This window comes from Bombina bombina, chromosome 2, assembly GCF_027579735.1.
Source record: "Bombina bombina isolate aBomBom1 chromosome 2, aBomBom1.pri, whole genome shotgun sequence".
NCBI lineage: Eukaryota > Metazoa > Chordata > Amphibia > Anura > Bombinatoridae > Bombina > Bombina bombina.
In genome coordinates this window covers 1,326,676,410-1,326,704,349 of record NC_069500.1, presented here as the reverse complement: position 1 = coordinate 1,326,704,349, position 27,940 = coordinate 1,326,676,410, and the positions used below count along the sequence as shown (strand labels likewise).

Below are 27,940 nucleotides of genomic sequence, written 5' to 3'. Positions count from 1 at the left end.
CTCTCTCTCTCTCTCTCTTTCTCTCTCTCTCTCTCTCTCTTTCTCTCTCTCTTTCTCTCCCTCTCCGCCTCTCTCTTTCTCTCCGTGCCTCTCTCTTTCTCTCCGTGCCTCTCTCTCTTTCTCTCAGTCTCTCTCTCTCTCTCGCTCTCTCTCCCTCTCTCTCATTAAACAGTTTGTGAATGAGACATTTTATTTAAATCCTGACTCATTTATGTGCATTAAACGTTTATCCAGCTCACTGTTAAGTTCTATAAAAGCAGAGTTCATAATAAGAGTATTATGCAGTGGCACAATAAATAGTTTAAATAAATAGGTTTTTTACTGGCTCCTCTGTCAGCATGTGTTGTTAGAAGAGTCTAGTTCTAAAATGATTTAACTCCGTATAATGACAAAGGGCACAGTAGTGCATACACCATGTGGTGACAAACTATTATTTTCTGCTTTCCGCACAGAATTAAATAGCACAGATTTGAAAGGATGCATCAGTGAGAACAGCTTGAGCAGCAATGCGAGCCTGCCCAGTGTCCAGAGCTGCCGCAGGCTGGGAGAGCGCAGAGTCGCCAGCTGGGCTGTGTCTTTTGAGAGACTTCTACAGGATCCTGTCGGTGTCAGATACTTCACGGTAAGCATTGGGGCTAAGGGGGCAAATGCTTTGTAAAGTCTGTAGAATGTGCTGCTGGAGGAGAAGGGAGTTAGTGCCTGTTCCATCCAGTATATTGCTTTGCTTATTAGATAACTTATTACTTTTTAACCTCTTGGATGCCAGCAAGGTCTGCAGCACATTGCTTGTCCCAGTCTGGTAAATAAGGGGTTATTTTGTTTTTCTGATATTTTTGAGTGTTGGGTTTTGCAACTACCCTCAACATTTGAGATTTCTGGCTATTTGGCTGTATATTAATACACTTTTTACCTCTGTGATTACCTTGTATCTAAGCCTCTGCAGACTGCCCCCTTATCTTTTCTTGTCTTTTGCTTTTTACAAACTTGCATTTTAGTCAATTCATGCTGCCTCATGCATAACTCCACGGGAGTGAGCACAATGTTATCGATATGGCACATACAAACTAGTGCTGTCTGAATGTGAAAAGTTAATACAATGCACTGAGATAAGAGGCGGCCTGCAGAGGCTTAGAAATCAGCCTACCAAGGTTTTAGCTTTCAACAATGAATACCAAGAGAATAAAGCAAATTTGATGATAAAGGTAAATTGGAAAGCTGTTTAAAAAATTGCATGTCCTATCTGAATCATGAAAGTTTAATTTTGACTTTACTGTCCCTTTAACATGGCTGGTGATTGGTTGAAACACCTGCCTCTTCTCAATTAGCCAATGGCTTTGTTCCAGTAATGTATTGGTGCTCTAACGCTGACTTTATCTTCTTAACCCCTTTGTAGGGGCATAGTCATATGCAAGCTACAGTGCAATAAGAAAATGTTCTTACAAATATTTGCTCTTTATGTCCCTATCAGTATGCAGAGGATTGTCAGTCTCCACCAACAGGGCATTGACGAGGTCTCTATTTGTTAGTGAGCGTTAACACAGCAGTATCAGTTGTGCAGTTTATGTTTATTACAATATAAACTTTAAGTATGTCCTCTTGTTCATACCAGCCTCATCTTGTGCAAATAGGTACGTTCATTTACTCATGTATAAGCTGTGGCTGATTGACATTTTCACTGCCCGATCCCTCAGGGAAGAGAAGAAATCTGTTTTCTTATATTCCATATATAATACGTCTCTGCTTCTAGCCGGAGCATGTCTTTCACAGTCACTAGCAAACTATTTGTAGTGTGTGATAGGAAACTAAAAACTTTTATGTAAGCGCTCAAGGCCAAATACTTTTCTCCTTCGCAATTTTTTTAAAGGTTTATTTGTATCAGTCTGTAAACATGTAGAATTATTATAAAACACTTTTGTATTTTTTATTTTAACAATGACTTTGTGTCTTTTCAGGAGTTTTTAAAGAAAGAATTTAGTGAAGAAAATATATTGTTCTGGCAGTCGTGTGAATATTTTAGCCGTGTCCCAGCTCATGATAAAAATGAGGTAACATATTTTTTCTATAATATATTGGATAATAACAATGTATTTTTCTAAAACTAGTAGAAAATAGTAACACCTTGCCTGCTTAAATAATAAAAATATATTGTGTTGCCTCTTATAGTGATGTCCTAATGTTTAAGTTTCTTAAACCCTAGTCATATATTACCTTGAAAACACCTTTTGGAAAACTATAGATATTAGAACATATGATTCCTAAAAATGCAAAAGTGACCATTCAGGGATGCTAATGAACCTCTAGAGAATAATCTAAACGTTCACAAAAATATTCCAGATCTGTGTCGTCTTTAGCTACTGAATATTGGGTTCTATCAGCATTGGATTTCATTACTGCACAGAGATACAAAGAAGACTGAATTTTGCGCTTCTGCTTCCAAAGACAATCACATGACATATATTATATGCAACCTCTGCATTGAATATTATAATTAGGAGAAAAAAAGGAAAACTTGGTTGGATCTCCAATACCTGCATTAAGAGGCATCATCCTGATTATGATCTGCTATTATATTCATCTAATATACAGCTGATATACTGATATTCTTCATATTTTGTATGTGTCACTACACTTCAGGTTTTGTATACTTGTCCTGTTCTTTGTTGCTGCATTTCCCATTGAATGATCCATAGCTTCTATTTTTCAAATCCTTGGAGTCTTTTTTTACCAAAAACATGAAAGCTTCTATGACGTGTGAGAGTGCGGAAACCACATAATTAGGGGTGCAGAAAATAATCGTTAAGCTGATGCATCGCGATGCAGCCTTGAACGATGTTGCATCGATACAGTGAAGCCCATAATCGATTCAGGGTCAGTGATGTCATAAAGCAACGTTGCGTTACGTGACCCTGCGCTCCTGCCCTTATTACTACTGCGGCTGCTCACTCACTGCTCGAGGGTTATGTACTGAGGCTCATACATTGTTTGGCGCTGCAGCGCCATTTTACGCCTCCTCTCTCCCACATATTAAGCCCTGCTCACTCACTGCGCTCGAGGGTTATGTGCTCAGGCTCATACACTGTTCGGCGCTGCAGCGCCATCTTACTCCTCTTTCCCACAGTAGACTGGTTTGTTCAGCCGTGCCTCCTTATACTCCCCCCCCCCCCCTCTTACAACGTCTGTGCAGAGAGCCAGCTAGCAACACAACTTATTGACACTATTCCACTCCGTTACCAAAGTAAGTGGGAGGAAAGGGAGTTAAAGTTTAAAGGTTAAGGGTTGCTGTTTACAGCATGGTGTCTGCAGCATAGTACTAGACAGCACGAATGAATAACTTGCAGCAGATACAGCAGGCTCAACAGCCACTGAGCAGTAAGGTAATGTTAACTGCTGATGTCTGTGGAAGAGAGAGAAATTAACCCCTTATTGACACCAATACACTGTAGCATATTTATAGACATTACACTATTTATTCACTCTTTAGTTTTTAAAATGTGTGTGTATGTAAATAAAAATACCTGTTCATCCACACCATAAAAGCTGGAAAATAAATTCTGTCTAAATGTTTTAACCTGCTTCTAAATTATAAAACAATATGTCAAGCCATAATGTGTATTAGTGCTGTAGGCTATTGCATGCTATTTTGTACTGAATAAGCACACTTTTGGGTTCCTCCTCCAATTTTTAAAAAACTGGAACTTCCACTATGTGATTAAAGTGATTAGTATGCTTGATCACATGACTCGTGTGTGTTTGTATAATTTTTTTGGTGAAAAATTTAAATCCTGGGCATAAATAGGCCAGTAATCGAGATGCATCGCCGAATCGTATCGTTACCATAATAATCGTAATCGAATCGTGAGAACAGTGAAGATGCGCAGGCCTACACATCCATAATGTTCTGTCAGTTATCGACCTTTGACAAGTCCATGTATAATCATTAATTCATAAATCAGTGTTAAGAAAAATAGAATTTAGATTTTCCAAGACCGCTCAGTAATACACAGGACATTGTATTCGGCCTTGCAGTCTGCCCTATGAATGCTACTGTGTAATGCCAATTCCATTGTATACAAAGAGTTGACTTTGTTGAACTATAACGTAATCTAGAGAGTTGGTTAAATGAAAATTGAACGCTCTTCAGGCAAGTTATTGCCTCTTACAGCTCATACGTATTATTAATATAAGTGTGAAGTTCAGCTTTGGTGCATTGTTGCATAGGTATCAACATTTAAACATAATATCTTGATGATAATGCATCTTCAGCTCTGATTTCACAGTCATCAATACCCCAGCTGCTTGAATGCATCTTCTTACCTCACATATGCGCTAATGTACTCACTGTAGACTGGTGCCTGATATTCAAATATACCAAAAAATATAAAAAAAAATTAGGAGTCCGGTCAAAAAGGATCATCGTAGCAAACGATAGACCACCTCTTAGCTTTGGCATTGTTGAAAGAATATGCCACCCAAGCTTTCTGTTGTCCATTAGCAACACAACCGGTGTGAGCCATTTATTTTATTTCTTAATGACATAGCCCTAATAAAGACAGTTACATCCTCAGAAGATTCATACTACTTTGGTTCTTGCATTCAAATCTTTTAATCTTCCATTATTATTATTATTATCATTTATTTGTATAGCGCCACAAAATTCCGTAGCGTTTGGTACAAAGATAGGGGTATACAATGACAAGGATTGGGATAAAATACAAGTGATAAAACTAAACAAATCTAGTACAGGAGGAAGAGGGCCCTGCTCTGGAGAGCTCACAGTCTACAGGTTGAGGGTGCAGAGACATAACGTTTGGGATAGCTTGTCACATGGATTGTAGTTGCAGCAGTGAGTCAGGCAGTTCAAGGATTATTTTGGTTCGGATGAGAGATGGTAAGCCTCTCTGAATAGGTGAGTTTTCAAGGAGCGTCTAAAGCTATACAAGGTTGGAGACAGTCTTATGGAGCGGGGTAGAGAGTTCCAGAGGACAGGAGCAGCACGTGAGAAGTCTTGGAGACGGGAGTGGTATGTAGAGTTAACAGGAGTAGAGAGATGTAGGTCAGAGGTTGATCAAAGAGGATGGGATGGGGAATATATGGAGATGAGAGAGGAAATGTAGTTGGGAGTTAGACTGTTGAGTTCTTTGTAAGTTAGGGTTAATACTTTAAATTGTATTCTGGAGTGTATGGGGAGCCAGTGTAGAGACTAGCAGAGTGGAGCAGCTGATGTAGATCGGCGACTTAGGTAGATGAGTCTAGCTGAAGCATTCATAACAGATTGGAGGGAGGAGAGGTTGTATTTTGGAAGGCCGTTTAGAAGTAGATTGCAATAATCAATGCGTGACAGAATGAGGGAATTAATTAGTATTTTTGTCGTTTTTTGAGTAAGGAAGGGATGAATTCTAGAAATGTTGCGTAGGTGTGCATGACAGAATTTGGTAAGCGCTTGTATATGTGGGTTGAATGTGAGTTCTGAGTCAAGTGTGACCCCAAGACATCGAACCTGGGGTGAGGTGTTGAGAATAGAGTCTCCAACCGTCAGAGAAATGTGAGGTGTCGGATGTCTTGGGGTCATTGTTTCTCTATAGAATTTACAAATAAATAGCTGTACTAGTAGAAAACCATCTCTATTCCTCCATATAACTGATGTCATTATGTGTGTTCTGTTCTGGTTCCATACAAGACTTTGCCTATTTTACACTTGCCAGGCTGATATACAAATATCTACATGATCATTAACCCTATATGTTTGCTGAGTCACCTAGATGGACTTTAATGCCTATATAAAGATTTTCTTCTCTGGTACTAGTACCGAATGTCATGTATAGTGCAATGGCATTGCTAAATTCATAATAAACCAAATTAGACTTTCTTAAATGTCTTAAAGGGACATGAAACCCAAATATTTTCTTTCAGGATTCAGATAGAGAATACAATTTTAAACAACTTTCTAATTTAATTCTATTATCTCATTTGTTTTATTCTCTTAGTATCATTTGTTGAAGGAGCAGCAATGCTGATTTCTAACTGAACACATGGGTGAGCCAATGACAATCATTATACATGCAGCCACCAATCAGCAGCTAGAACCTAGGTTCTTTGCTGCTCCTGAGCTTACCTACATAAACATTTCTGCAAAGGATAACAAAAGAAGGAAGCAAATTAAACAATAGAAGTAAACTGGAAAGTTGTTTAAAATTGTATTCTCTATCTGAATCATGAAAGAAAAAAATTGGATTTCATGTGCCTTTAACATTCATTATTTCTGATGCACATGTTACTGGTTAAACAATCATATTTTTTTTTCGTGCTATTGTTTTATTTTTATTCTTTTTTTTTTTTTCTCTGCTTTCCTAAAACTTGAGATGTTGAAAGAATTAAGTGCTTTATCCTCAGACTTGCTGTTGTGTATGCAGTTGTATTAAGCATGGTATTCAATCAATATTATCTCCTACCTTTAAGCCACTCTAACGTTTAGAAACATTAGAAAGGCACTTGAATTAATGGAATAGCATCTGGACAATAGCTCTTCATAGCAAGTGGCATTTTAGTTTGAATATAACTCCTAATTCTTCTAAAGCTAATTTACTCGGTTATTTTTTATTTTCCTTTTTTTGTTTAATGAAATAATTATATACTCTTGACTGTCCACAATCTACGATAAAAGCCTAAGTGTTTTCTATTTTCAAATTATGACAAACAGGCTCCTCTGTTTGGGCACAACCATGTATTTCATGCTATTGTCTAGTTAAACTGCTTTTACTTATTTTTTTCTGCATGTAAAGTATTAACTCATTCTTTCATAATAGCTGCTAAGTTATATGTATAAAAATCGACTGTATTGTTGATGTATTTATTTATTTTACAGTTATCCTATAGAGCACGGGAAATTTTTAATAAGTTTTTGAGCAGCAAGGCCACTACCCCAGTAAACATTGACAGCCAAGCACAGTTGGCCGATGACATTCTTAATGCCCCACATCCGGACATGTTTAAGGAGCAGCAACTTCAGGTAATTGAAATGTATTTCCCCACTGTTTAATGAATCAGTCCCATTAGACTGTAATATGTATATATCAGTATGGAAAAGACTCTCTATTCACAGATAAGCAATATATATTATGCATAGTATTAATTACCAACACAAGAACCTCCTGAACAGTGTAAAAAGATGAACAATATATAAATAAACTGTTAGTGACACCCATTTAATATTGCCTAACACTTCACATGGCACAATATCTGTATTTTTATATCATTTTATTGTATTGAAGTATGTGGGTTTTTGATGTATGAAAATGTATCAGGACTGTCAGATAAAGTTCACAAACACACCAAGAATGTCCTAAATGAAAACAAGATTGTAGACCATTGGTTTAGTACAGTGGTTGGCAAAAGTCTTTCAGATTTTGGAGGCATTATTAATAGATGCGCACAAGCCGGCCTATCATGTATTTCTGTTTTTAATACTACTAATCAAGTACACGTTTTAGTAACTCCTAGGGTGCCAACCTTTCTTCTTCACAAAGGAGACAACCGTGCACATTTAAGGATCTAAACAAATACATTTATATGAATATATGCAGTTTATAATGAATGAGATGTTGGGAAATCCATGAGTAAAATTCTATGTGCCCCTAACTCAACTGGTACTTTTGTTGAAGTAACTTCTTTAATGTCTTCTTTTACTTTGTGTAGGTTAAATAGTGCATCTTCTTACTGAATTGGTTTAATTGTTTATGGCACATTTTGTTCTGTGTTACAGATTTTCAATTTGATGAAATTTGATAGCTACACAAGATTCCTAAAATCCCACCTGTATCAGGAATGTATGCTGGCGGAAGTAGAAGGTCGTTCCTTACCTGACCCTCAGGAGATTCCCAGCAGCCCTGCATCTAAACATAGCATCAGTTCTGAGCGCTCCAACATCTCAACACCTAAAAAGGTATTTGAGAAGAAGATGCATGCGCGCTCTAGGCGGCTTCCCCTGATGCCCCTATTGTGTACTGTCATAAAGCAATGTATGAGTATCTCATTTTACCCAAACCCACTCCCTCCCTCTTCGTTATTCATTCTCTCACTGACAGGCATAGTTTGTCATTTTATCTCTTACAATAATTTCCCTTTATAATAAATGCAGTAAAGGTCAGTTTAAGGGTCTGATCCAGTGTTTAGATTTTATTTTGGAATAAATACTCTCTGTGTCAGTTCAGTCTGTAGATTTGCTGGCATCCTTTCTCAACATTGGGTTTTTATCATGTAATAATATTTTCTTATTTATACTTAATTTTGTTCTCTCTCATTATGTATTCACATGTTGCTCTGTTGTCATTTTTTCTTTTCAGTACACCACCTTCTCTATCTATCCTTAGTGATATGCACTTTTACCATAAAGTCAGTACAACCACCAGGTGCAGGGAAGATTAAACATTTGGGGCTCACACTTGTTGATGTTTCATAATGAGTGCAATAATTTGTGTGACATTTCAGTGAATGAATCCCTTCCTGTGTCTGTGGCACAGGATTCGTTCCTCTAAACTTCATGTAGTAAAAAAGCATTGTACTCATAAAAGTAAATATATACATTCATTATATCTGTATCTGTTCAAATGGGTGGAAAAATATCACTAGTTTACTAGTCCAAAGGGATAGCTGCAATAATAATATGTTGTTACTACAAGCATGTTCTTAAGGGGCATTCTAATAAAAAACATAACATGCTCTATTTTTTTTTTTTATTTAACCCATGCAAATTAGTTAAATGCATAGTCAAAACTGTGCTCCTGTGTTACTCTAGGTGAGGATACAGCTGGGGAGCAAATGAGAATCAGGCTTAATTGCCTTGCTCCCAATCACTGGCTGTATGCTCATCTGCAGTAGAATGGAAGTGAAGCTTTGGCCATGTTTAACTCTTCTAAAAGAGTTAAACTCATGTAAGAACGGAATTTGTTTAAGCTGTAGATTTTTTTTTTTTCGGACAAATTTTTAAATTTCACTGCAAGTATACCATGTGACAGCCATCAGCGAATCGCAGACTTATATAAATACACTGTGAACTTTTGTGCACGCTCAGTAGGAGTTAGCGCCACAGAAAGTGTGCGTATAAAAAGACTGCACACAATTTGTTATGGAAAAAAAATTGGAAAGTTTATTTTTAAACATAAAGGTTTACTTTTGACATTAAAAAAATATTTCCCTTTAAAATATAATCTTGTTATGATACCTGAGTGCTCCTAAACGTGTCTAATTACAGAGTATAGAGCACTTGTAATGCTGCATAAATCTTACAAAATGACGTTTTTGGATAAAGTAACTTAAAAATATCTACTTATCTTTTTTTGGCATTCTTGCTAATTCCTGCACAAACAAAACAAGATAAATATGTCACAACTGGAAGATGATGTATTGTTATGAATATGCGCTGCCTAACTCCTTTTCCTGTGTACAAATAGCTGTCCAGTAAAAAAAGCAAGTCCGGAAGATCCCTGAATGAGGATTCTGGAGAAGAAGATAATGATAGGAAGAAGAAGGGCACATTTTTCTCTTGGTCTAGGAGCAAAAGTATGGGGAAGTCTCAAAAGAAAAAAGATAATGGGGATTTTTCTAATGGTAAATATATGTTTACTGGTAGTTTATCTTTCTGATGAAATGCATCTTTTATTCTATAGTGGCCATGGGTTAAACATAAAGATGGTTTTGTTGATTTTTTTTTAAATGCAAATAACAATAATTATTTAGATAACTCAAGTCATCTATTCAGTTGTATTTGGTTTGGACATGTGTAGGAAATATGGTCTTCAGTTTCATTCTTCACTTATTCAAATCTCATTTTGTACACCCATTGTACAGTAAATCTTAGATGTGTTTCCAATGATTCAATTTAACTGTTGGAGTGTATCACATTGTTTAAAAATAACTTTTATTTGATTATAGCTACGTTTAGCTGCTGAAACTGCCACCTATACTAAAATGTTTGCTAGTACAGTATTTGCTTTTGAAAACCTATGTAAACAGGAGACAGCAGTAGAAATCTGCATCCCAGTGGGATGGGAGAGGGGAGAGTCCAGCACATTTGAAAGAGTGGTCCTGCAGCTGCTTTGAATACAATAAGCTGTTATCGGCTACTCGTCTTGAGTACACTGTCTCTTTAAAGCCAATTAAAATGTTGCACAGTAATAATCTGCTAACAATATACTGTCCATACATGTTTGTGTTTATTTATGTTTGGATATGGGATATATTAGTGCAGGTATAGTCTTTACATTTGATGTTGACTAGAGTGTTTATTATTCACACACACTCGCTATCACTTACACACTCACTCGCTTGCATACAAACACACTCTCGCTATCACGCACATTTCCCCCGTTGCCTTATACTTATGCATGAGACTAATTTCATGTGGACATTTCCCAGCTTCTGAGCAGCAGAATAGAAGGGAACACACCAACAGCACATTTCTTTATTGAAAGGCTCCCATTAATACATGGCAGTAATCTCAAAATGCAATAGTCCTCAGAACCTGATGTCCTAGACATTGCCATGACAAAGCTAAAAGCTACACACACACAAAATGGTAGCATTAGAGAGACATTAAACTAAATAAAAAAACAAACAAAATATAGACATGACAGTATACAATTGTTTTTTGATAGTTTTTTTTATCATAAAAAACAAAGTAATAGTGATCATTGGCTAGTCTAGTGAGTGATATTAGGGAGGCGAATGCTTATCCTAACTGATTGAAGTAATCATGTGGGCCAAGCTGCAGGCGCTCGGGGGTGGGGGGGTAGTCAGTGCAGACGGTAGGGCTCCCAGCTGTCCTTCGCAATAATACTCGACAGCCTTATTCCCTTGGCTGCCAGTAACGTACATCTCAATAATTTCACCTTTTTGGCTGCCACACACAGCAGTGATTAGACCCTCCCTTGACTACCAGTAGCTCACACAGGATATTGTTTTTACACCCCTTTAACTACCAGTGACACAAAAAGACATTGATAATTAGTAACACAGTTTTGAGCATGTGCAGTGTCACTTCTTTTTGGGCCATATTTCTATTACATAGATGGCTTTTAAAATGTAGCTGCCACTCAGGCATTCTCTTAGTAGAGTGGGCGGTCTGGGGCATTACTGAACGTTAGGTGTGTAGCTAGGCTGTCCAGGGGGATGGCTAGGTAGTAAGAAACAGCATCGGTGAGGGGCAAAACGGGTGCCACCTAAAAGATTGGGCTGGTTTTGCACTTTGTAGAACTTCCACTGGGAATTAATTTTTCTGCACCACTGACACCCAGGCGTCAGTTGCTAACTATATGCTACAGACAACTCCCAGAATTCTATTTGTGGACAAGGACCCGCCTTTGCATACAACAGAGTTTTTTCATGCTGAACAGTCCTATGCTGTAAAATACCCTGTTTTCAGTACAACAGAGATAAGGAAATATTTTATTGTCCCTTCAAATTCTCTTCATGTTAATTTAGTCTTAAGAGTAATTTAGATCATGTTCCACAATCCTTACAGTTAATTTTCACAATTTATTTTTGTTTATTGCAGAATGAAAGGGACACGACAGGCAGAAAATAAACCTCTCCACTGCTAATGAGAATTGTATTTTCTTGGCTATAAATTAGTATAATACACATTACAGTACAAGCTAACATTGTAAAACATAACTTTGCCCCATACAGGGTGTTGCCAATCATGTCCCCTTTAAATGTTTCTTTTTTAGATTGCTCCCTTATAAATGGTGGGTCTGGTAAGCGACGGGAATCACAAGGCTCAGTGTCGTCTTCAGCAAGTCTTGAGCTGATTCATTGTGGCACTAATGGAAATGTGCATGAGGTAAGGATTAAATTAAAACTCATCATTTCTGCCGTCCAACATTTCTTATCATCAAGTATAATTCAATATAACCTTGTGATTCAATCCACGTAGCAAAAGAGCAATTTGATTTGTTTTTAGTGCTGTCCCTTCCCGTAGGGTGCAAGATTTTCTTGGAAAAATTAACCAGTTATATTGTATAACCTACATCATTTCTTGACTTTATTACATTTTCTCCAACATAGGTGTGTCCGGTCCACGGCGTCATCCTTACTTGTGGGATATTCTCTTCCCCAACAGGAAATGGCAAAGAGCCCAGCAAAGCTGGTCACATGATCCCTCCTAGGCTCCGCCTACCCCAGTCATTCTCTTTGCCGTTGTACAGGCAACATCTCCACGGAGATGGCTTAGAGTTTTTTAGGGTTTAACTGTAGTTTTTCATTATTCAATCAAGAGTTTGTTATTTTCAAATAGTGCTGGTACGTACTATTTACTCAGAAACAGAAAAGAGATGAAGAATTCTGTTTGTATGAGGAAAATGATTTTAGCAACCGTAACTAAAATCCATGGCTGTTCCACACAGGACTGTTGAGAGCATTAACTTCAGTTGGGGGAACAGTTTGCAGTCCTTTGCTGCTTGAGGTATGACACATTCTAACAAGACGATGTAATGCTGGAAGCTGTCATTTTCCCTATGGGATCCGGTAAGCCATGTTTATTACGATTGTAAATAAGGGCTTCACAAGGGCTTATTTAGACTGTAGACATTTTTTGGGCTAAATCGATTGATATTAACACTTATTTAGCCTTGAGGAATCATTTATTCTGGGTGTTTTGATATAATAATATCGGCAGGCACTGTTTTAGACACCTTATTCTTTAGGGGCTTTCCCAAAGCATAGGCAGAGTCTCATTTTCGCGCCGGTGTTGCGCACTTGTTTTTGAGAGGCATGGCATGCAGTCGCATGTGAGAGGAGCTCTGATACTTATAAAAGACTTCTGAAGGCATCATTTGGTATCGTATTCCCCTTGGGTTTGGTTGGGTCTCAGCAAAGCAGATACCAGGGACTGTAAAGGGGTTAAAGCTTAAAACGGCTCCGGTTCCGTTATTTTAAGGGTTAAAGCTTCCAAAATTGGTGTGCAATATTTTCAAGGCTTTAAGACACTGTGGTGAAAGTTTGGTGAATTTTGAACAATTCCTTCATGTTTTTTCGCAATTGCAGTAATAAAGTGTGTTCAGTTTAAAATTTAAAGTGACAGTAACGGTTTTATTTCAAAACGTTTTTTGTACTTTCTTATCAAGTTTATGCCTGTTTAACATGTCTGAACTACCAGATAGACTGTGTTCTGAATGTGGGGAAGCCAGAATTCCTATTCATTTAAATAAATGTGATTTATGTGATAATGACAATGATGCCCAAGATGATTCCTCAAGTGAGGGGAGTAAGCATGGTACTGCATCATTCCCTCCTTCGTCTACACGAGTCTTGCCCACTCAGGAGGCCCCTAGTACATCTAGCGCGCCAATACTCCTTACTATGCAACAATTAACGGCTGTAATGGATAATTCTGTCAAAAACATTTTAGCCAAAATGAACCCTTGCCAGCGTAAGCGTGGATGCTCTGTTTTAGTTACTGAAGAGCATGACGACGCTGATATTAATATCTCTGAAGGGCCCCTAACCCAATCTGAGGGGGCCAGGGAGGTTTTGTCTGAGGGAGAAATTACTGATTTAGGGAACATTTCTCAGCAGGCTGAATCTGATGTGATTACTTTTAAATTTAAATTGGAACATCTCCGCATTTTGCTTAAGGAGGTATTATCCACTCTGGATGATTGTGAAAATTTGGTCATCCCAGAGAAACTATGTAAAATGGACAAGTTCCTAGAGGTGCCGGGGCTCCCAGAAGCTTTTCCTATACCCAAGCGGGTGGCGGACATTGTTAATAAAGAATGGGAAAGGCCCGGTATTCCTTTCGTCCCTCCCCCCATATTTAAAAAATTGTTTCCTATGGTCGACCCCAGAAAGGACTTATGGCAGTCAGTCCCCAAGGTCGAGGGAGCGGTTTCTACTTTAAACAAACGCACCACTATTCCCATAGAGGATAGTTGTGCTTTCAAAGATCCTATGGATAAAAAATTAGAAGGTTTGCTTAAAAAGATGTTTGTTCAGCAGGGTTACCTTCTACAACCCATTTCATGCATTGTCCCTGTCACTACAGCCGCATATTTCTGGTTTGATGAACTGATTAAGGTGCTCGATAGTGACTCTCCTCCTTATGAGGAGATTATGGACAGAGTCAATGCTCTCAAATTGGCTAATTCTTTCACTCTAGACGCCTCTTTGCAATTGGCTAAGTTAGCGGCTAAGAATTCTGGGTTTGCTATTGTGGCGCGCAGAGCGCTTTGGTTGAAATCTTGGTCGGCTGATGCGTCTTCCAAGAACAAGCTACTAAACATTCCTTTCAAGGGGAAAACGCTGTTTGGTCCTGACTTGAAAGAGATTATCTCTGATATCACTGGGGGCAAGGGCCATGCCCTTCCTCAGGATCGGCCTTTCAAGGCAAAAAATAGACCTAATTTTCGTCCCTTTCGTAAAAACGGACCAGCCCAAGGTGCTGCGTCCTCTAAGCAAGAGGGTAATACTTCTCAGGCCAAGCCAGCTTGGAGACCAATGCAAGGCTGGAACAAGGGAAAGCAGGCAAAGAAACCTGCCACTGCTACCAAGACAGCATGAAATATCGGCCCCCGATCCGGGACCGGATCTGGTGGGGGGCAGACTCTCTCTCTTCGCTCAGGCTTGGGCAAGAGATGTTCTGGATCCTTGGGCGCTAGAAATAGTCTCCCAGGGTTATCTTCTGGAATTCAAGGGACCTCCCCCAAGGGGAAGGTTCCACAGGTCTCAGTTGTCTTCAGACCACATAAAAAGACAGGCGTTCTTACATTGTGTAGAAGACCTGTTAAAAATGGGAGTGATTCATCCTGTTCCATTGAGAGAACAAGGGATGGGGTTCTACTCCAATCTGTTCATAGTTCCCAAAAAAGAGGGAACATTCAGACCAATCCTAGATCTCAAGATCTTAAACAAATTTCTCAAGGTCCCATCTTTCAAGATGGAAACCATTCGAACTATCCTTCCTTCCATCCAGGAAGGTCAATTCATGACCACGGTGGATTTAAAGGATGCGTATCTACATATTCCTATCCACAAGGAACATCATCGGTTCCTAAGGTTTGCATTCCTGGACAAACATTACCAGTTCGTGGCGCTTCCTTTCGGATTAGCCACTGCTCCAAGGATTTTCACAAAGGTACTAGGGTCCCTTCTAGCTGTGCTAAGACCAAGGGGCATTGCAGTAGTACCTTACCTGGACGACATTCTGATTCAAGCGTCGTCCCTCCCTCGAGCAAAGGCTCACACGGACATCGTCCTGGCCTTTCTCAGATCGCACGGCTGGAAAGTGAACGTGGAAAAGAGTTCTCTATCCCCGTCAACAAGGGTTCCCTTCTTGGGAACAATTATAGACTCCTCAGAAATGAGGATTTTTCTAACAGAGGCCAGAAAGACAAAGCTTCTGGACTCTTGTCGAATACTTCATTCCGTTCCTCTTCCTTCCGTAGCTCAGTGCATGGAAGTGATCGGGTTGATGGTAGCGGCAATGGACATAGTTCCTTTTGCGCGCATTCATCTAAGACCATTACAACTGTGCATGCTCAGTCAGTGGAATGGGGACTATACAGACTTGTCTCCAAAGATACAAGTAAATCAGAGGACCAGAGACTCACTCCGTTGGTGGCTGTCCCTGGACAACCTGTCACGAGGGATGACATTCCACAGACCAGAGTGGGTCATTGTCACGACCGACGCCAGTCTGATGGGCTGGGGCGCGGTCTGGGGATCCCTGAAAGCTCAGGGTCTTTGGTCTCGGGAAGAATCTCTTCTACCGATAAATATTCTGGAACTGAGAGCGATATTCAATGCTCTCAAGGCTTGGCCTCAGCTAGCGAGGACCAAGTTCATACGGTTTCAATCAGACAACATGACGACTGTTGCGTACATCAACCATCAGGGGGGAACAAGGAGTTCCCTAGCGATGGAAGAAGTGACCAAGATTATTCTATGGGCGGAGTCTCACTCCTGCCACCTGTCTGCTATCCACATCCCGGGAGTGGAAAATTGGGAAGCGGATTTTCTGAGTCGTCAGACATTGCATCCGGGGGAGTGGGAACTCCATCCGGAAATCTTTGCCCAAGTCACTCAACTTTGGGGCATTCCAGACATGGATCTGATGGCCTCTCGTCAGAACTTCAAAGTTCCTTGCTACGGGTCCAGATCCAGGGATCCCAAGGCGGCTCTAGTGGATGCACTAGTAGCACCTTGGACCTTCAAACTAGCTTATGTGTTCCCGCCGTTTCCTCTCATCCCCAGGCTGGTAGCCAGGATCAATCAGGAGAGGGCGTCGGTGATCTTGATAGCTCCTGCGTGGCCACGCAGGACTTGGTATGCAGATCTGGTGAATATGTCATCGGCTCCACCTTGGAAGCTACCTTTGAGACGAGACCTTCTTGTTCAGGGTCCGTTCGAACATCCGAATCTGGTTTCACTCCAGCTGACTGCTTGGAGATTGAACGCTTGATTTTATCGAAGCGAGGTTTCTCAGATTCTGTTATCGATACTCTTGTTCAGGCCAGAAAGCCTGTAACTAGAAAGATTTACCACAAAATTTGGAAAAAATATATCTGTTGGTGTGAATCTAAAGGATTCCCTTGGGACAAGGTTAAGATTCCTAGGATTCTATCCTTCCTTCAAGAAGGATTGGAAAAAGGATTATCGGCAAGTTCCCTGAAGGGACAGATTTCTGCCTTGTCGGTGTTACTTCACAAAAAACTGGCAGCTGTGCCAGATGTTCAAGCCTTTGTTCAGGCTCTGGTTAGAATCAAGCCTGTTTACAAACCTTTGACTCCTCCTTGGAGTCTCAATTTAGTTCTTTCAGTTCTTCAGGGGGTTCCGTTTGAACCCTTACATTCCGTTGATATTAAGTTATTATCTTGGAAAGTTTTGTTTTTAGTTGCAATTTCTTCTGCTAGAAGAGTTTCAGAATTATCTGCTCTGCAGTGTTCTCCTCCTTATCTGGTGTTCCATGCAGATAAGGTGGTTTTACGTACTAAACCTGGTTTTCTTCCGAAAGTTGTTTCTAACAAAAACATTAACCAGGAGATTATCGTACCTTCTCTGTGTCCGAAACCAGTTTCAAAGAAGGAACGCTTGTTGCACAATTTGGATGTTGTTCGCGCTCTAAAATTCTATTTAGATGCTACAAAGGATTTTAGACAAACATCTTCCCTGTTTGTTGTTTATTCAGGTAAAAGGAGAGGTCAAAAAGCAACTTCTACCTCTCTCTCTTTTTGGATTAAAAGCATCATCAGATTGGCTTACGAGACTGCCGGACGGCAGCCTCCCGAAAGAATCACGGCTCATTCCACTAGGGCTGTGGCTTCCACATGGGCCTTCAAGAACGAGGCTTCTGTTGATCAGATATGTAGGGCAGCGACTTGGTCTTCACTGCACACTTTTACCAAATTTTACAAGTTTGATACTTTTGCTTCTTCTGAGGCTATTTTTGGGAGAAAGGTTTTGCAAGCCGTGGTGCCTTCCATTTAGGTGACCTGATTTGCTCCCTCCCTTCATCCGTGTCCTAAAGCTTTGGTATTGGTTCCCACAAGTAAGGATGACGCCGTGGACCGGACACACCTATGTTGGAGAAAACAGAATTTATGTTTACCTGATAAATTTCTTTCTCCAACGGTGTGTCCGGTCCACGGCCCGCCCTGGTTTTTAAATCAGGTCTGATAATTTATTTTCTTTAACTACAGTCACCACGGTACCATGTGGTTTCTCCTATGCTATTATTCCTCCTTAACGTCGGTCGAATGACTGGGGTAGGCGGAGCCTAGGAGGGATCATGTGACCAGCTTTGCTGGGCTCTTTGCCATTTCCTGTTGGGGAAGAGAATATCCCACAAGTAAGGATGACGCCGTGGACCGGACACACCGTTGGAGAAAGAAATTTATCAGGTAAACATAAATTCTGTTTTTACTTAAATATTATTGTTTGCATTTAGCTTCCAAACAATAACCCTTTTCTAAAATTTTTACTTAAAGGGGCATCATACTGTAAAATATTCCCTTTAATGTGTTCTTAATGATTCATTTTATTTGCCGGAGTGTGTTAAATTGTTTACAAATTTAAAATGGCTGCTTTGGTTTTTGAAACTACCATCTATATTAAAAATTGCAATACTGCAGCATTGGCTTTGTATAAGATAGGTAAACAAGAGGCAGCAGCAGTATTCACCCTCTTACTGGGGGTTAGGAGAGAGAAGTGTCAGAAATGATTTTTCTGTAGCTGCTTTGAATACAATAAACTCTTATTAGCAGCTTGTCTAAGTACATAGTCCTTTACATCCTATGCATGGTTGCAGTAAATCTTTCAATCTTTCTTTTTCCTTTTTTCTTTCTCTCTTTCTTTAGTGAAATCCTGTAATCTCAAATTCTCATTATGTAGCAGTGCTGTTAAGTGGATCACACTTTATTAGCCTTACAGGCAATTGCAAGAATGTTTATACTTTATGTAGAAGCTGACCGTGTTCTTTCTTTAAAATAAAATAAATACATTTATATGATCTATTCCTTTCCTGTTTCTTTCCAAGTTTGAGTCGTCAAGGGTGTCGTCTTCTGCAACGGACAAGGAGAAATCCCCCAAACACTGTTATATCAGTCTTCCAGATGGATCTTCCTGTGCCATGGTTGTTAAATCTGGCTTCTCCATTAAGGAAATACTGTGCGGCTTGTGTGAGAAACATGGAATTAACATAGCAGCAGTAGATCTTTTTTTAGTCGGAGGGAATAAGGTATTTCACTTCTATATTTCATTGTGTCATTTTCAACAGATATTTAAAATAGCTAAAGGGCCACTATAGGGGAAAATGAACATTCTCTAAATGTTTAATAGCATGTAATTTTAACACCACTGACCCTCGAAAGCGGTTAAATACATATCTAAAGTAACACTCAGGGGCGGCAGAAACTGTTGGTCACAGAATAATCAGCAGTAGTCGCTCAGCTGGGTCATGCAACTACCACTGTTGATTAGGTCCTACTCGGGACTAGCAGTGCTGTGTAGCTCCAGAGCATTTCTTTAACTATGTGTTTAAACCATTTGCAGAGGTTAAACACATAGCACTGCATGGTCACTAGAGTTAAAATGTTATGTTCTAATGAAGTAGAGCAAGTAATGTTTCCACTGTGATGTCCCTTCCATTAATATATTTAGCAACTGTTTTTTTGTTGTTGTTGTTTTTTTTTTTTTTTTTTTATTATTTGAAACTTCGATATAAGGAGTGCTAATGAGAAATCTAACAAATCCTAAAAGGCAGTGACAGAATCAAAATTAAAAGGACATATATATTAAAAGGTTACTTTTCCCTTTATAGCGACACTGCACCCTCTGATATTGTTGCTTTCAGGTCATTTATAACTGCCGCTAATTGACCTCAGCAAGGGAGATCAGATAAGGAGAACAGGGATTTTGAACTTAGAATAATAGTTTAATTTTACATTTTTCCCATATGAATCCCTGCTGTAAACACATTATGTATGATATTTTTAGTGCCTCTTTAAAATCAGCAAAATTGGCTTCTACTTTGTGTTTTGTACAAGATTTATGTTCCTTAAACTCTGGTATTAAAGTGAGACTAAACCCAATTTCTTTCATGTAATTGGCAGGAGTCCATGAGCTAGTGACGTATGGGATATACAATTCTACCAGGAGGGGCAAAGTTTCCCAAGCCTCAAAATGCCTATAAATACACCCCTCACCACACCCACAATTCATTTTTACAAACTTTGCCTCCTATGGAGGTGGTGAAGTAAGTTTGTGCTAAGATTTCTACGTTGACATGCGCTTCTCAGCATTTTAAAGCCTGATTCCTCTCAGAGGGACGTGGAGAGTATCACCTATTGAATGCAATGATTTTCCTAAAGGGGGTCTTTTTCATAGGTTCTCTGTTATCGGTCGTAGAGATTCATCTCCTACCTCCCTTTTCAGATCGACGATATACTCTCATATACCATTACCTCTACTGATAACTGTTTCAGTACTGGTTTGGCTATCTGCTATATGTGGATGGGTGTCTTTGGGTAAGTATGTTTTTATTACTTAAGACACCTCAGCTATGGTTTTGGCACTTTATGCATTTATATAAAGTTCAAAATATATGTATTGTACTTATATTTGCCATGAGTCAGGTTCATGTATTTCCTTTTGCAGATTGTCAGTTTCATATTTGGGGAATGTTAATATTAAGAAATATTTTTGTCTTACCTGGGGTTTACTCTTTTTTTCAATTGACTACTTTGTTTCAAATTGTGGGCTGACTTAGGCTCGCGGGTGCGCCAAATGCTACACTTCATTGCGTCATTCTTGGCGCGAGAATTTTTTGGCGTTGACGCAAGTTCGTCATTTCTGGCGTCGTAATTGACACAGAGGTTTCACACAGGGTTGCGTTAGTGACGCGAGTGTGTCATTTCCGGACATGGTTGGCGCCAAAAATTTTTTAAGTTACGTTGTGCGGCATACTTGGCGCCAAACTTTTTTCATTTTTTATTTGCCCCATTGCTGTTTGCCTCTTGCCTTTTTCTATGTCAGAGGGCTATGCTATTTGCATTTTTTCCCATTCCTGAAACTGTGATATAAGGAAATTGATAATTTTGCTTTATATGTTGTTTTTTCTTTTACATACTGCAAGATGTCTCAATCTGATCCTGTCTTAGAAGTATCTGTTGGAACTTTGCTGCCTGATATCAGTTCTACCAAAGCTAAGTGCATTTGTTGTAAAATTGTGGAGATTATATCTCCTAATGTCATTTGTATTAGTTGCCATGATAAACTTTTACATGCAGATAGTGTGTCCATCAGTAATAGTACATTGCCGGTAACAGTTCCTTCGTCTTCTAAAGTACATGATATACCTATGAATTTTAAAGAATTTGTTACTGATTCTATTCAGAAGGCTTTGTCTGCATTTCTGCCTTCTAATAAGCGTAAGAGGTCTTTTAAAACTCATAAAGTTGATGAAATTTCAAATGGCCGACAACATAATGAATTATCCACCTCTGATGAGGATCTATCTGATTCAGAAGATCCTTCCTCAGATATTGACACTGACAAATCTACTTATTTATTTAAAATGGAGTATATGCGTTCTTTGTTAAAAGAAGTGTTAATTACTTTGGATATTGAGGAAGCTAGTCCTCTTGATATTAAAACCAGTAAACGTTTAAATTCTGTTTTTAAACCTCCTGTGGTTACTCCAGAAGTTTTTCCTATTCCTGATGCTATTTCTGATGTGATTTCTAAGGAATGGAATAAGCCGGGTACTCCTTTTAATCCTTCTGCAAGGTTTAAAAAATTGTATCCTTTACCAGCAATTTCAATAGAGTTTTGGGAAAAGATCCCCAAAGTTGATGGGGCTATTTCTACTCTTTCTAAACAAACCACTATTCCTATGGAAGATAGTACTTCCTTTAAGGATCCTTTAGATAGGAAGCTTGAATCTTATCTAAGGAAAGCCTATTTATATTCAGGTCATCTTCTTAGGCCTGTAATTTCTTTGGCTGATGTTGCAGCTGCTTCAACTTTTTGGTTGGAGAATTTAGCGCAACAAGAATTGGATTCTGACTTATATAGCATTGTTCGTTTACTACAGAATGCTAATCATTTTATTTGTGATGCAATTTTTGATATCAAAATTGATGTTAGATCCATGTCTTTTTAGCTATTTTAGCTAGAAGAGCTTTGTGGCTTAAATCTTGGAATGCTGACATGACATCTAAGTCTAGATTACTATCTCTTTCTTTCCAAGGTAATAATTTATTTGGTTCTCAGTTGGATTCTATTATTTCAACTGTTACTGGGGGGAAGTGAGTTTTTTGCCTCAGGATAAAAAACCTAAGGGTAAATCTAAGGCTTCTAATCGTTTTCGTTCCTTTCATCAAAATAAGGAACAAAAACCTAATCCTTCCCCCAAGGAAACTGTTTCCAATTGGAAGCCTTCCTCAAATTGGAATAAATCCAAGCCTTTTAAGAAACCAAAGTCAGCCCCTAAGTCCGCATGAAGGTGCAGTCCTCATTCCAGCTCAGTTGGTAGGGGCAGATTAAGGTTTTTCAAGGATGTTTGGGCAAATTCTGTCCAAAATCAATGGATTCAGAGTATTGTCTCTCCTGTGAGAAAATTTTTTCTCTTACGTATCCCTGTAAATCCAGTAAAAGCTCAGGCTTTCCTGAAGTGTGTTTCAGACCTGGAGGTTTCAGGGGTAATCATGCCGGTTCCTTTTCAGGAACAGGGTCTGGGGTTTTATTCAAATCTATTCATTGTCCCAAAGAAAGAAAATTAATTCAGAACAATTCTGGATCTGAAAATTTTGAATCGTTATGTAAGAGTACCAACTTTCAAGATGGTGACTATAAGGACTATTCTGCCTTTTATTCAGCAAGGACATTATATGTCTACAATAGACTTGCAGGATGCTTACCTTCATATTCCGATTCATCCAGAACATTATCAGTTCCTGAGATTCTCTTTTCTAGACAAGCATTACCAATTTGTTGGCCTAGCAACAGCTCCAAGAATCTTTTCAAAGGTTCTGGGTGCCCTATTATCAGTTCCTGAGATTCTCTTTTCTAGACAAGCATTACCAATTTGTTGGCCTAGCAACAACTCCAAGAATCTTTTCAAAGGTTCTGGGTGCCCTACTCTCTGTAATCAGAGAACAGGGTATTGCGGTGTTTCCTTATTTGGACGATATCTTGGCACTAGCTCAGTCTTTACGTTCCGCAGAATCTCACACGAATCAGCTAGTGTTGTTTCTTCGAAAACATGGTTGGAGGATCAATTTACCAAAAAGTTTCTTGATTCCTCAGACAAGGGTCACCTTTTTAGGTTTCCAGATAGATTCAGTGTCCATGACTCTGTCTCTAACAGACAAGAGACGTTTGAAATTGGTTGCAGCATGTCGGCACCTTCAGTCTCAGTCATTACCTTCAGTGGCTATGTGCATGGAAGTTTTAGGCCTCATGACTGCAGCATCAGACGCGATTCCTTTTGCTCGTTTTCACATGAGACCTCTCCAGCTTTGTATGCTGAATCAATGGTGCCGGGATTATACAAAGATATCACAGTTAATATCCTTAAATCCCAATGTTCGACACTCTCTGACGTGGTGGTTAAATCGCCAGCGTTTAGTTCAAGGGGCCTCTTTTGTTCGGCCGACCTGGACTGTGATCACAACAGATGCGAGTCTTTCAGGTTGGGGAGATGTCTGGGGATCTCTGACAGCACAAGGGGTTTGGGAATCTCAAGAGGCGAGATTACCAATCAATATTTTAGAACTCCGTGCAATTCTCAGAGCTCTTCAGTTTTGGCCTCTGTTGAAGAGAGAACCGTTCATTTGTTTTCAGACAGACAATATTACAACGGTGGCATATGTCAATCATCAGGGTGGGACTCACAGTCCCCAAGCTATGAAAGAAGTATCTCGGATACATGTTTGGGCGGATTCCAGCTCCTGTCTAATTTCTGCGGTTCATATCCCAGGTTTAGATCTCAGCCGTCAGACTTTACATCCAGGGGAGTGGTCTCTCCATCCGGATGTGTTTTCTCAGATTGTTCAGATGTGGGGTCTTCCAGAAATCGATCTGATGGCTTCTCATCTAAACAAGAAACTTCCCAGATACCTGTCCAGGGATTCTCAGGCGGAAGCAGTGGATGCGCTGACACTTCCTTGGTGTTATCAACCTGCTTATATCTTCCCGCCTCTAGTTCTTCTTCCAAGAGTGATCTCCAAAATCATCATGGAACAATCTTGGGTATTTGATATCCCATACGTCACTAGCTCATGGACTCTTGCCAATTACATGAAAAAAACATAATTTATGTAAGAACTTACCTGATAAATTAATTTCTTTCATATTGGCAAGAGTCCATGAGGCCCACCCTTTTCTTATGGTGGTTATGATTTTTTTGTATAAAGCACAATTATTTCCAGATTCCTTTGTTGATGCTTTTTACTCCTTTCTTTATCACCACACTACTTGGCTATTCGTTAAACTGAATTGTGGGTGTGGTGAGGGGTGTATTTATAGGCATTTTGAGGTTTGGGAAACTTTGCCCCTCCTGGTAGGATTGTATATCCCATACATCACTAGCTCATGGACTCTTGCCAATATGAAAGAAATGAATTTATCAGATAAGTTCTTACATAAATTATGTTTTGTTTCTTCATGATTCAGATAGAGCATGCAATTTTAAGCACCTTTCTAATTTACTCCTATTAATTTTTCTTCGTTCTCTTGATATCTTTATTTTTAAAAGCAGGAATGTGATGCATAGGAGCCGGCCCATTTTTGGTTGAGAACCTTGGTTATGCTTGCTTATTGGTGAGTAAATGTAATCCTCCAATAAGCAAGCGCTATCCATGGTGCTGAACGTAAAATGGGCTGGATGCTAAGATTTACATTCCTGCTTTTTAAATAAAGATAGCAAGAGAACAAAGAAAAATTGATAATAGGAGTAGATTAGAAAGTTGCTTAAAATGTCATGCTCTATCTGAATCATGAAAGAAAATAATTGGGTTCAGTGTCCCCTTAAGTGCAGTAGCAAATGCATATATGGTGATACATTGGTTTATTAATATGTTAAGACATTAAAACTAGCAGAATGTGTGTGTTTGTACACAAGAAATACTAAAGTATTTGTTGCTTATTGGCTGATATAGAACACTCCCATATTGGTAGAAACAGAAACACGTATCTATTATTAGAAACATGTTTTGTGTAGAATGCAGAGACATCATTTTAACACAAATCTTCAGTACAATTTCAATTAATTTCTATTATTTATTTATAAAGTGCTATATATATACTGTGTGTGTGTGTGTGTGTGTATATATATATATATATATATATATATATATATATCCTATATTATAAAAGGCCAAGGCCAAGTGTCTTTGTCTGAAGCCGTCATGCGCAGTAGAGACTGCGCGCGGACAAACACGCCTGGCATTCAGCTGCAGAGTAGTGCGCACTGCGGAAGCTGCCTGGTGGGGGCGTGACCAGCGTCGGGCGTGCCGTGATGGGGGCGTGGCCGGCAGGAATTATGAGGGTGTGTGGCCGGCGCAACGAGGGGGCATGGCCTCGCGGGAGCGTGCGGGAGTGGCGTGGCCGGCGGGAGAGACCAAAACAGAGGAAGGAAAGAAAGAAAGCGAGCAGAAGAGGGGAGAAGAGCAAAAGAGGGAGAGGGAGTGCAAGAGAGGGGGAGAGAGAGCTCAAAAGAGAGTGGGGAGAGAGCTTAAAAGAGAGGTGGGAGGGAGAGCTTAAAAGAGAGGGGGGAGAGAGAGAGCTCAAAAGAGGGGGAGAGAGAGAGAGCTCAAAAGAGAGGGGGGAGAGTTTAAAAGAGAGTGCAAGGCAGGGGCGTGTCCGGGCTATGGCCCAAGATGGCAGCTATTCTGGGTGCTCAGTTTTAAGGATATACATTCCGCCGTGTATCTCAATTTATGGAAGCCATCCAGCCTGGTTTTATGTTTGTGGTGACAGCTGAAAGTTTGCTGGATATGAAGATGTAAAGATTTGTAAATTACTGTCCCCCCAGACCGGACCGTTGCAGGCCTGGGCTGCCCAGAGTGGGAAGGCCTCCAACACCCCCCCCCCCCCCCCGAGACCTGGGGTTTGAGTGAATAATAGTAAGCTTCACTCCCTTTAATCTGTTTAATTTTGGGAACCGAAGTTTGCGCTCTAAGCACAGAATCTCCCCTGACCATGGCAGAGGCATTTTGTATGCAAATACAGGCTCTATTTGCCGAGTCGGATCGGCAGATACGTGACAGATTTGATCGCCTTATGGCGCTAGTGGAAACCCCATACACTACAGTGATGCATATTGGCTCTGGGATGGCTGAAGATGTGAGCAGGGAGGCCCCAGTGGAAGATGGGAGCGCTGCCATTGATAATGATGCATCAGCATTGAGGCGGCTAGAAGTCAGTGCCGCAAATAACAGTTTGGATGATGTGTGCGTAACGATGGCCCCGCAGGACAGGGAACTGCGGATTCTTGAGACAGAGATGAGAGGAGACAACAGGCTTTTCGTTAACGGTTTGAGCTTGGTAAAAAAAGCCGGCATCTATTTTGACAGGTACTACTGGGCTGGTAACTCCAGTGGGGTCACATGTGGGAGAGCGGCCGGCTCCTGGGTGTATGGCCCGACTGGAGTGCTTGATCTACCGGCGGCTAACTATTACAGGAGCTCACTTGCCGACCTAGAGGTGCAGAGGATCGCTGAACCAGCAAAAGGCTCTCAGTATTCCAGCATTCAGGCAAGAACTGGTGTGGGGTGATACTCCTAATATTCTAGTAACTCTGTGACCCACGGTTTTGTATTCTGTTCTTGCGACATATGCCTTTTGGAGCTCAGGACTTGGACACTCTAATGACAATAGCAATATTTGAGGTTGAGGTCCATGAGAACGCGGTTCACATCACTGGACCCCCCTTTTTTTCTCAGTAATAACTTGTTTTAGGGCTCCCTGTGTGGGGGCATATTATTCAGCTCCTATGTTGTTCTTTAATCATATTACTGAATGTTTGAGCTTTATTTAGCTGAGCAGGGGTGTCCTTTATATTTATGTATATAATTGATTAGTGGTCTATATTAACATGGTTGGGCTGTAAGAGCTTTAATACTCAGACTGAATTTAATAAAAGAGAGTATCTCCTGCCCTAGATTAGATAGGAGGGAGTCCTCTACCCCTCATTCCTAAGAGACTTGGCCTAGATGAAAAACAGGACATATGATAGTTTAACTGTTAGGCCCCTCTGTTCCTAACTTAAGTGCTGGAGTTAGCGAAGTTAGGGAGATAACTGAGATTTCCACACTGGTCATTACACAGCATATAGGCTAATTATTTAAATAAATGTTCACCCTTGTATGGGCCTCTCATCACAGCGCAGTTATGTCAGGTGTGTTATAGCTTAAAATGCTGGAGTTAGCGAAGTTAGGGAGATAACTGAGATTTCCACACTGGTCATTACACAGCATATAGGCTAATTATTTAAATAAATGTTCACCCTTGTATGGGCCTCTCATCACAGCGCAGTTATGTCAGGTGTGTTATAGCTTAAAATGTGTTTATGTCTGCAAGCCACACTGTGTTATAACTATGTTACATATACCGACTGCATATTTCTGTGTCCTAAACTTATCACTGTGTCCTACTTATTTAGAATCCATGTTTTGATACCCCCATGTCGGTATATTAGTTGCAGATGCTATCAAATTCAATATATGAGCTGTGAATGGCCCATCAAGGCCCCTGTGTACGAGACAAAATTCTTTTTATATATATATATTTTTTTTAATGCACTTGCTAGCAGGTTTTTGTACTTTTCTTAATTTCTCCAACATTGGTGTGTCCGGTCCACGGTGTCATCCATTACTTGTGGGATATTCTCCTCCCCCACAGGGAAAGGCAAGGAGAGCACACAGCAAGAGCAGTCCATATAGTCCCTCCCAGGCTCCGCCCCCCAGTCATTCTCCTTGCCGCTCTGAACAAGTAGCATCTCCTCAGGGATGGTGAGGAGTTTGTGGTGTTTAGTTGTAGTTTTTTATTCTTCTATCAAGAGTTTGTTATTTTAAAATAGTGCTGGTATGTACTATTTACTCTGAAACAGAAAGAGATGAAGATTTCTGTTTGTGAGAGGATTATGATTTTAGCAGCAGTTACTAAAATCGTTTGCTGTTTCCACATAGGACTGTTGAGATGAGATAACTTCAGTTGGGGGAAACAGTTAGCAGGCTCTTCTGCTCAAGGTATGACTAGCCATATTTCTAACAAGACTGTGTAATGCTGGAAGGCTGTCATTTTCCCCTCATGGGGATTGGTAAGCCATTTTCTTAGTCTCAAACAGAATAAAGGGCTTATTATGGGCTATAAACTGGTAGACACTTTTAGGGGCTAAATCGATTGCTTTATTTAAGTATTATATGCAGTTTGAAGTTGTATTTCACAC

General features: G+C 39.8%; 1 protein-coding gene across 1 annotated transcript in view; it reads left to right on the top strand.

Moving 5' to 3' along the window:
• The window catches only part of RGS12 (regulator of G protein signaling 12), a 447,605-nt gene that overhangs the window by 303,829 nt on the left and 115,836 nt on the right, over positions 1–27,940 (top strand). Inside the window, exons 5-11 of the mRNA XM_053704191.1 lie at positions 453–622; positions 1,953–2,045; positions 6,863–7,006; positions 7,760–7,939; positions 9,447–9,603; positions 11,724–11,836; positions 18,527–18,727. Of these exons, the coding sequence (XP_053560166.1) occupies positions 453–622; positions 1,953–2,045; positions 6,863–7,006; positions 7,760–7,939; positions 9,447–9,603; positions 11,724–11,836; positions 18,527–18,727 (1,058 nt within the window). The remainder of the gene's footprint in view (positions 1–452; positions 623–1,952; positions 2,046–6,862; positions 7,007–7,759; positions 7,940–9,446; positions 9,604–11,723; positions 11,837–18,526; positions 18,728–27,940) is intronic.